The sequence below is a fragment of the Chlamydotis macqueenii genome, chromosome 5 (genome assembly GCF_036417535.1).
Source record: "Chlamydotis macqueenii isolate bChlMac1 chromosome 5, bChlMac1.mat, whole genome shotgun sequence".
In the NCBI taxonomy this organism is placed as follows: Eukaryota; Metazoa; Chordata; class Aves; order Otidiformes; family Otididae; genus Chlamydotis; species Chlamydotis macqueenii.
In genome coordinates, this window is record NC_141560.1 from 12,258,172 (window position 1) to 12,267,872 (window position 9,701).

Here is a 9,701-nt window from a genome sequence, read left to right on the forward strand (position 1 = left end):
AAGGTATGGCACCACATCAACAGCTGTGCTCCTGCTGAGGTGCCAGAGATATGGATAATGACGTCTCTAACTTCAGCACTACTCATCTCCTTTTTCTCCTGGGTGAATTTAAAATACAGGATAAGCTGATGCATCAGCATCTATAAGTCAGCCTCATTCTCCTAATGTAGGTGTAGTGGGACTGAACCTTCTCCTGCCACAGTGACTGGACCAGCAGTACGCACCAGTGACGGAATAAGACAAGACTGAGACTCACCCACACACCAGCAGAGTTGCCAGCACAGTACGGAGGCAGCGGGAGTCATCTCCCCCTTCCCCAGGGCTGCTGGGGACCAGCCTGGCCTTGAGAACCCCCCTTTGCTTATACCTAAATGCATATGGTCTCGAGACAGCTGAAAAAACAAGGTTTCAGCAACAGCTTTTGGTGGAGAGACTGTTGAGGGACTTCACATCTGCTCTGCAATACAACACATACAGAAAGGCTGTGACTCGTGGAAGGAGAGTAAGACAAATACACCCCATGAGGGAGTAAAAGGCTGAGCAGACTACAACTAGGGGGAAAAGTTCCTCTTCTCCCACCAGAAAGATTAACAGAAAACCCACACCACCTGAATTTTCCACCACCTAATTAGGAAAACACACACTTGTTGGGGACAACGCACATCTCCTCAGAGAGAGGTGAAACGACCAAGGCACACCTGGTTTATCGAGATACGAGGCAGCCTCTGTCAGCCCAAACACATCGGGCATTAGTATATTATGGTTTGGTATTTCCGATTAGATCAAACATCCTCATAACTCTCCCTTCTTTTCCACAGACACTGTTGTACTAAGGGAGTTCCTGCCTGTTGCATTTAAGGCAAAGCCATTTGAGGAGACGAGATAGCTTTCCAGGATACCAGTATTTCCAGTTTCAGGAGCTTGGTTTTAACTTTTCCACTTGCTTAGCTGGGGATAGCAAAGCCTCACCTGAAGAGCACACCTTCTTCCCCACCCATCTAAACACTATTTTCTCTTATAGTCACTGGGTACTCAGACTATTTGCAAACTATTAGGACTGTTAGGAGCAGGGCTATTTGCAAACACAGAAACAGAACAAGGTGGCTGAGAGTTGGACTTGCCAAGTGCATAAGGGGGCTTTGAACAACCTCTTGTTAAAAGGGTTACAGTCCCTGTCGTGTAGGCCAACAGGTGCTTCTGCCCAGAACCCCGCAAAGCAACTGAAGACACAACCTGATGAAATCTTGGTTTTTACAACCACCAGAGAAACCCAGTTATTCTAGGGGAATCAGCCACCCAGGGGCTGTCCCATTATTATACTTTCACCTTCAAAGGTGAAAAGTATAATAATGTCCTAAGTAGACAGAGGGTGAGCGCATTTTACCAGCCAGAGTTGGCCAGATGGATGTACCAGCTTCTTCCCATAGGACACAGCTACATCACCACCTCCCTATCAGACATTCCACCTCAGAGACAGTGTGTATATATATATAATATAATTATAATTAATATATATATTAAAAATATGTTGGGGGTTTTTTTGCTGTGTTTTTTTTTGTTTGTTTTTTTTTTTAACCTTTCTTGCACACAACTACACTGACAGGTTTTCTGACTACATCAAAAAGGGTTCTTGGGTTCCCCTCCTCACCCTGGCCTGCATTTTTGGTAACACTGAAATAACGAAATAACAGTCTTGGCCTTGAAAGAAGGCCAGGGAATACCAAGTGTTTGCGCAGGAGCACACAGAGCAGAGCTCTGTGGACCAGACAATGAGCTCCTCACGGGTTAGAGACATTCTGGCAGTGAGCACCTTCCAGTAGGCTTTTCTGCACCTAGAGGTGAAAGCACTACAGAGTATTTCCTTCCGCTATTTTTACTTCAACTGTTACAGCACAACAAACCAAAAACTGGGAGGAGAGTGGCATTGCAGGCAAGTGATCAAAGTCTCCCAAATGACACACATCTCAACTTTGGACATCTACAAGACACTACTGAGCGAAACTAGCTTTTGCTCATGTTTCCATTGTAAATAGCTCCAGAAGCTGCTTTCCAAAGATGACCAACGTAATCAATGTCCAAAGGTACAAGATGTGGCTTGTATTTTTACTGTCATCGCAACAAATGAGGGAATCTAAAGTTGTAGTGCTACAAAGGAGAAAGAAAACCTCATCTGCCTTCAATACATGTCAAAATTCAGGAATTACCATTCTCTTCAGAGAGTTATTTAACATTCCTCAAAATTATGGAAACTTTAATGTTTACTTAAATTCATTGGCTGTGTTAATGTGCTCACCAATGTTTTCTTCCTCCTATTTTCAACATTCCAACAGCATAAATTAGTAAGCAACAAGTAAAATGGTTAAGTGCAATATCGGTGCCTCCCCGTATGAAATATTTTTATTTAGCTTTAGGATATGCAATGTTTCCTTCCACTGAGTTTTTCCATTAACAGGACATGTGGGTTTCATTTGTATGGATTAAAAGAACCATAACAGTCTTCCCTCTTCAAAACCTTCAATATCTCAGAGCAAGAACTCGCAAGAAATGCTGACCTACCAATACCAGCCTTTGTTTAACGCACAGAATTTTCAGCTGGCAAATATTTGAGTCTGAGCTCTAATAACAGAAGAAATAGGAAAGACAATAGCAATTTTTCATATTACATCTGTGAAATCAAGGCCAAACAATAAAATACAGCTGAAGTGCAAGTTTTACTGATTCTAGCGCACTCCTGCATGGGATGTTCAGCCCAGAAAGTTTTTTTCCTGTTCTTCTCCCTAGTTGAACCAGCTTGTTTAATAAACACATTGCCTCTGCAAAAGCCTTGCCTTTACTGTACAATCATTCTTATTACACAAACAATAACAGAGGTGTAAGTAACATACCAATAATAATAGAGGTGTAAGTTTTTCAGAGAATAAAAGAAATGGGATCAACGCAGTGAGAACCTATTTTCCCAAAATAAGGGGAGACTAGGATAGGTAAGAAAGATAGCAACACTAATTTTGGCAAAGAACCTATAGGCTCTGCCAGCACATGGAATAGGCTTTGCCACCATAAAGAGATTTACTAAAGGAGCTGCAAGCAAGGATCACCTCCTGTAGAGGATTCCAGCCATGAGCATTTTTTACAGTCAAAGAATCACATCAGGCCCCTCCTTGGCCACTGCCACAGTAAGTTTCAGCCACAAGGAGTATTAAAAACTTGCACCAAGATATTTCAATCCAGAGTGAGAACTTCTTATTTTCTGGTTCTAAGGATTAAGTGAAAACAAAGAAGCACAACCCTTAGCCATTTTCCTCATACTCTACTCAAACAAGGGAGGGACAAGCACTCTCTATCCTAACCAAAAGGTGCTGAGGTTCCTTCCCTCCCTAAACCTAGGCAATCAAGGAGACACTCTCTTTGCTTTCAGGCCACACCATTTGGTACTTTTTTTGCTCTTCTCTGGCTATTTAATCCATGAAACCCGGATCAGCATCCCACCGCTGCCTTGCTCTACCTCTTTCCTCCCGTAGTCTCATGGATAAGGATTTGAGAAAAGCTTTCCTAACCTGCATTGCTCTTTGCTACAGTTTGCATGTGGCTGAGAAGTGAAACAAAAATCAAATGCTTTCCCTGCCCCTATGCATGGGGACAGAGGAACACCCACCTAAGAATGCTGATGTAAGAATCAACAGTTACAGAAATACTGCAGCCAAACTCAAGGTATAATTGAACATTAAGTTAAAAAAAAAAAAAAAACCAACAACTACAACAACAACAACAAAAAAAGCAAGCACACAAGGCCTAGTCTGTGCCATTTTCCCCTCAGACTCAGCTACAGCTTACCAGACTGCTAATCTGAAGGTGAAAGCCTCTACAACACACCAAACAACCTTCAAGCTTTAAGATCCTTTGGTCTACCAGTCCCTAAAATTTCTAATGAGAAACACAGTTTCTGTGCACTATGATAACACTATTCTATCAATTTAACTTTGAAATTACCAGTGAGATGGGACAATTTATCAGTTTCAGTCAAAAGGTCTTAGTGCAGTGTGTTAGGCTTATTTAGGGTATTTTTTCTTAAACTGGGAAAAAAAAAAGAAGTGTAACAAATAAACACAACGTGGCTATTCAGCCTTCAGGAACGACAAGAGATCACAAAATTCAGGGAACAACGTTGCATTGCAAAATTATTCCTGAGTAATTTCCACAGGCCAGGAAACCAACTCTTCAATACACAAGCACACAAAAGTTAACCTCAAACTTGTTAACTAAAAAGTGTACTTCTAAGGAGAAGGAAAAAAAAAAAAAGAAAAAAAAAGAGAAAAAAGAAAAAATAGAGAGACCACTAAAAAAGAATCCTGTGCCCATTCAGGTCATCAGAAGACTGATCGTTTACTTCGGGTGAATCTTTTAAGAGTTTGCCATATCACACTGCATACTCAAACAAGAGTTCCTGCTGATGCTGGGTTAGAGTATATATTACTCAGAGAAAAAAAAAAAAAAAAAAAAAATGCTTCTCCACATCACATACTTCCCCCTCCTTTCCGTGCCACACGAGAAAGCAGTAACCTTTGTATAGGTCACCGTACGTCTATAAGTCAAAACCAGAACAATGTATAACTGAGCACACAGTAGTGAGGAAGGGGCACAGTCTCCCCCCCCACCATCTATTATGTTAGAGAAATGAATTGCACAAAGGAGTGTAATTCACAGGGGTGACCAAAAAGCCCACGTATTGTTGTGATACCTGGCTAATAGCCAGTGCGATGCGCGTTGTGTTACAGAAACGTTGGGTTTGACCTACAGATTGAAAAAGTGTCAACTGCTGCCTAACTAACAGCTCCCCCTCCCTCTCTCCCTACCCCCACACTTTTTCTCCTCCTCCTTCCCCCCCCACCCCTTTCTCCCTTCCTCCTCCTGGTCAACCAAGAAATGGAGTTCCCATGTGCCAAGACCTTGTATCTTATTTTGTCAAGAAAATGAAGGGGGAAAGGAGTAGGGAAAAATGATTCTGTAAATAAATACAAGTAATATTGAACTTAAGAAAAAAAAAAAAAATCCTCTTCGCCCCGCCCCCCACCCCCAAGACCTTAAGAACATACATATTTAACAATAAAAAAAAAGGCATCCAACATATTAGCACACAGTCTGAGGATGATCCACGAGAAACCTTTTTCCTGAATCCACACAACAGTAACTCTCAGGGTTATTCCATAAGGAGACACCGTGTCTTTCCACACCATTCTTTTTGTTTTAATGCAAGAGGTGCGGAGGATTCAATTAAGTTTGGGCTGGGCAAAGGGACAACTCCAAACGCTGGGATCTCCAGACAGGAGGAGGGTTATCACTGGCTTCAACCTCCACTTACAAAGGAACAATACACAAAAAAAAAAAAAAAATTGCTTACATTTCAAACTAAGGAGGTCAACAGCCTGTCTTTCTGTACACGGAGATACATCAGTACTAACGTGCTTCCAGCACCTGCCTTTCAGCACAGCCCCAATTCCTTTGTTTGCTCAAAATTTGCTTCCATACCACTTTAAATTAGCTTACAAAGAACCGCAGCAGAATAGCTGGAATGTGAAACATTTTTTTTTTTTTTGGAGGGGGGAGGCGAGCAGCTTCTTAGGAGGAGAGAAAATTAAAATACAGACCCAAGTGGCTTCTAAATATCTTCGAAATAAATTATATTTACAACTTGATGCCTTCTAGTTCCACCCCTACCACGGAGCCCAAAGCCACACGAGTCCAGGAGGGAGTATTAAAAAAAAAAAAAAAAGAAAAAAAAAAAAAGAAAAAAAGAAAGAAAGAAAGAAAGAAAAAAAAAAAAACCCACTCAACTGCCATCTCCTGCCTCCTCCAGCCCTGCCAGCTTCCCTGTTCCTCCCTGCCTGCAAAGCGCCCTCTGGAAAGCATCGAGACTTCTTTTATCAGTGGAGGGGGGGGGTCCTTGTTCTTGCTCTGGGTGTTTGGGACTGGAATGGAAGGGGTTTATTTTTGGACCCCCTCGATGAGCGGGGCCCGGGGAGGGGGCGTACGCCCCCTCCCCGGGCCCCGCTCATCGAGGGGGTCCAAAGCAATGGATGATGGGGGGGAGGGGGGGGAGTTGCCCCTCCTAAAAAATATTAAAGACTTACCGGGGTCGAAATCGGGGACCACCGCCTGGTACTGCGGCCCGACCCTCATTCCGCCGCCAGCTGAGGGAGGCAGAGGGAGAAGCGTTACCCGCGTGGGCCCGGCCCCTATTCCTCCCCCCCCCCCCCCCAACTCCGGTTACCCCCCCGCTCCCTTCCCGCTTCTCACCGTGCTCCTCATCGCTAGAGGACCCCGAACTCCCCTCCTCCCAAGAGTTGCCGCTGCTGTTGCCGTTGGGGGCGGCGGATAAACTTTTGCTGCCGCCGTTGTTGTTATTATTCCCGCCGGCGGCGTTGTGGTTCCTGCCCCGCCGTTTCCCCGAGACCTCCGGGCCCTTCTCGATCATGGCTGGCATTTAGGGGAGGAAGGGGTGTGCGGTGGGGAGGGGGGGGGGAGGGTGTGGAGAAGAAGGGAAGGGGGGGGGGGGGGGAACAGAGTTTAAAAACTGCGGGGGGGGGGGGGGGTTGGGGGAGGCGCCGAGGGCGGGCGGGAGCCGGGGCGGGCCGGTGCGCGGCGGCGCTGCTACATCCCCCACCACGATCGCCCCGAAGTTTGAGGCTCATCCCAGCCCTGCGCTGGGACTCAGTTCAACCTGCACTGCTGCCTGCCACCGGCCCCGCCTCCCCCCCCTCGCGCTCCTCGCCATTGGTTCAACTTACATTTTGGGAGGCCAGGCCGCCTTCTCATTGGACGCCGTTTCCCGTCCATCGTGGCGGCTCGGCGCTTCCGTTTGCTGGGTTAGGTGGAGGCGTATCGCCGAGCCATACGTGTGAGGGCTCGGCGATCTCTCCGCCAAGCGATACCTCTCCTCGGAGGGCTGCGGAGGAGGGGGGCGGGGGGCAGAGAGGCGGGTTCGCACGCCCCCGCCGGAGCTGTGCTCCGCGGCTTGCGGAAGGCGGGGTGGGCGGCGGGGTCCGGTGCCCCGTTGTGAACTCAGCCCTGGGAGGAGGTTGGCGGGGGACTACTTTTCCCCCTCCTCCCCTGTGCGCGGCGGAAGGTTACGGCGTGGTTTGAATGGGAGCCCATACAAAGCCCCCGTTGGCCGGGGGACACTCTGGGACTGGCAGTGTTGGGGGGTGGTTGGTGTGTGGGGGTTGTGCTGGGGTTCTGTGCCCGACCCAGGCGGGGCGGCCCCGCTGGCGGCGGGGTGGCAGCCAAGGAGTCCCCCGAGGGGCTGGGGGAGCCCAGCGGCCGCGGGTGCCCTGAGGTGGGGGAGGGTGGCGAGGGTGGCAGCCCGGGGCGGCTGGGAGCGGTGCTGAGGGTACGGGACGGGGGCGGAGGGGTGTCACCCTTCCCGGGACCGGAGCCCTGAGGGGCCGAGAGCAGCCATGCGGGGAAGCAGGCGCCGCACGGACGGGGCCGGCAGGAGCGGGATCAGGCCCCGTCAGCAGGGTGCTGCCGGCTGCCCCGGGGGCCGGGCCGCCCGCCGGGATGTCTCACGCAGTCCCAGGGAGGCGGTGCAGCCCTTGCCCCGGGCAGGGGCACTGGTGGCCCCGAGGACTCCTCCCAGTTAACTCCTCAGTTCCACACCCCCCCCCCCCTTCCCCTCGAGGGGCTCTTCTGCCAAGTCAACGACCGCTTTTTGGACCCAGCGGGGGCAACTGACCCCACACTCCAAATTTCCGCGGCTCGTGTCTTGCCAGCGAGGCCCACGAGGTGCCCAGCTCCCCGGGCGGCACGGCTGGGGGGGGCTGGGGCCGTAGAGGGGCCCCTTCAGCCTGCGGGGGCCTCTCAGGGCGCAGAAAAACCCTCGCCGCATGGCCGCTGTCGCAAGATCACGCTTTGGGGTGGGGGTGGGGGGGGTCCTACGCCTTTGTGCCTTCCCCGAGTCCGGTCCGCCGGACTCCAACGGCACCGCTCCCAAAAAGCGGGAAGGAGCCTGGGCGAGGGGCGAGGGGAGGAAACAAAAGGGGAAGTGGGACCATTTTTCCTTTCCCTGTCACGCGAGGCCCTCCTCGCCGAGCCCTGTGCGCTTCAGGGGAGGAATTGCTTTGGGGGGAGGACGGGGACGGGGGTCTAGCGCCGTCCTGACAAAAATGGGCAACAAAAAGCCCGCAAACTGCTCGGTTTTATTTGCGAGTTGAACTGTACAGCAGGGTGAGGGACAATAATGCATAATCATGGAAAGCAGCTTGCGGGGCGTGTCTTCTATTTTCATTCAAATTAACTTCTGTAGCAAGTTTTTTTTTTTTTTTTTTTATTGGCCCGTGCAATTAAAAGTGCAATTTGACTAGCAGCGGTTATCTCATATCAGACAAACTGTCCCCAGCCGCTCCCCTCCTCCCTCTGCCGTTTTAATCCAAGAGAATTTGCACAGGGGGAGGGGGAAAGCTGCTGAGGGAGAGCTGCGGGCTCCAGCGCCGGGCTTACCCTGCCCTTTCTGCGCCGCGCGTCAGATTATCAAAATGATTTCCCTTCTAGGTGGTAGTTTGGAAGGGGTCCTCGTTAATTTTCATGCACTACTTGCTCCATTAAAATTAGAGAAACACCTTTCTGAAGCGCGGGCTGGTTTCTTTCAGTCTAGTGACCTCTTCAATATTTACTTTCCCCTCTATACTCTGTGTGTGTGTGGATATACAGACGCACAATCGGTTTCCTTCAAGTACACATGCATATACCTGTGAATATTTATTCACCAGTTATTTATTTACAGCACAAAAAAAAAAAGAAGTTTATTTACACTATGTAAAAATAACTTTTCTAGCTCATAAAACTAAATTTTATGTCGGTGACTCCTGATCCCACACCCTTTAGAAATACCAGTTCTAAATCAAGGGAATAATTAGCGATGCTCTTAAACCCCAGCACTGACAGCCACAAGTATTTCCCTGTGCAAAGTGTATTAGCGCTTTAGCGCAGAATACATTTTCATGATAGACAGGAATGCAAACATGGCAGAGTGTTCATTATCCTTCTCTGTACACCAATATTTCTACTCCAGAAATGGAAGGGCAGGAAAGGAACACCTGATTTTTCATTTTAAAATGAGCTTAAGTGATGTTCGAAAAGTTTTTTCACTCTACTTTGCAAGTCCCAGACCTGGAAAAAAAAGAAAAAAACCACTCACCCAGGGGTTAGACCAAAGCACACCTGAGTATTGAACCTGAACCTGAGCCCACAGATGTGCTTACACCGAAACACGTGTGTACGGCTTTGCAAATCGGGGCCTAATTTTGGTCTTCCTTCACTTCCTCTCCCTCCCTCCTTCCCTCCTGCTCTCTTCATAGCCGTTACCCACTTAGGCCCCAGGATTAAAATCTAAGTCAATCATCTAAAATATTTATAACACAATTTCACTCTTTTAAACTATTGAAACAACATTTACTGCTGACACTTTCACAACTGTTTGCTTTTCCCAAAACTGTGACCCCCAGACCTGCCTCTCCGGAGCAGGGCTGAGCAGCACCGTTCCCATTCCCATTCCCGGTTCCCGTTGAGGCAGCACATCCCCTGCAGCCTCACCTTTGCCTGGCAGCGCCATGACCGATGCCACCGGCACCGAAGCCGTCGCCCAGGACAGCAAGACGCGCTCGGCCGCTTTCCCTCCCGCTCACCAGGCCGCTCCGTATCCCCAGCAA

At 48.7% G+C, this 9,701-nt stretch overlaps 1 protein-coding gene across 1 annotated transcript in view; it reads right to left on the reverse strand.

The window, feature by feature from the left end:
* RCOR1 (REST corepressor 1) overlaps positions 1-6,478 on the reverse strand; it is an 85,105-nt gene extending 78,627 nt beyond the window's left edge. Inside the window, exons 1-2 of the mRNA XM_086749015.1 lie at positions 6,292-6,478; positions 6,126-6,185 (exon numbers count right to left, since the gene is read on the reverse strand). Coding sequence (XP_086605141.1) covers positions 6,126-6,185; positions 6,292-6,478 — 247 coding nt within the window. The remainder of the gene's footprint in view (positions 1-6,125; positions 6,186-6,291) is intronic.
* Between the last annotated feature and the right edge of the window lie 3,223 nt (positions 6,479-9,701).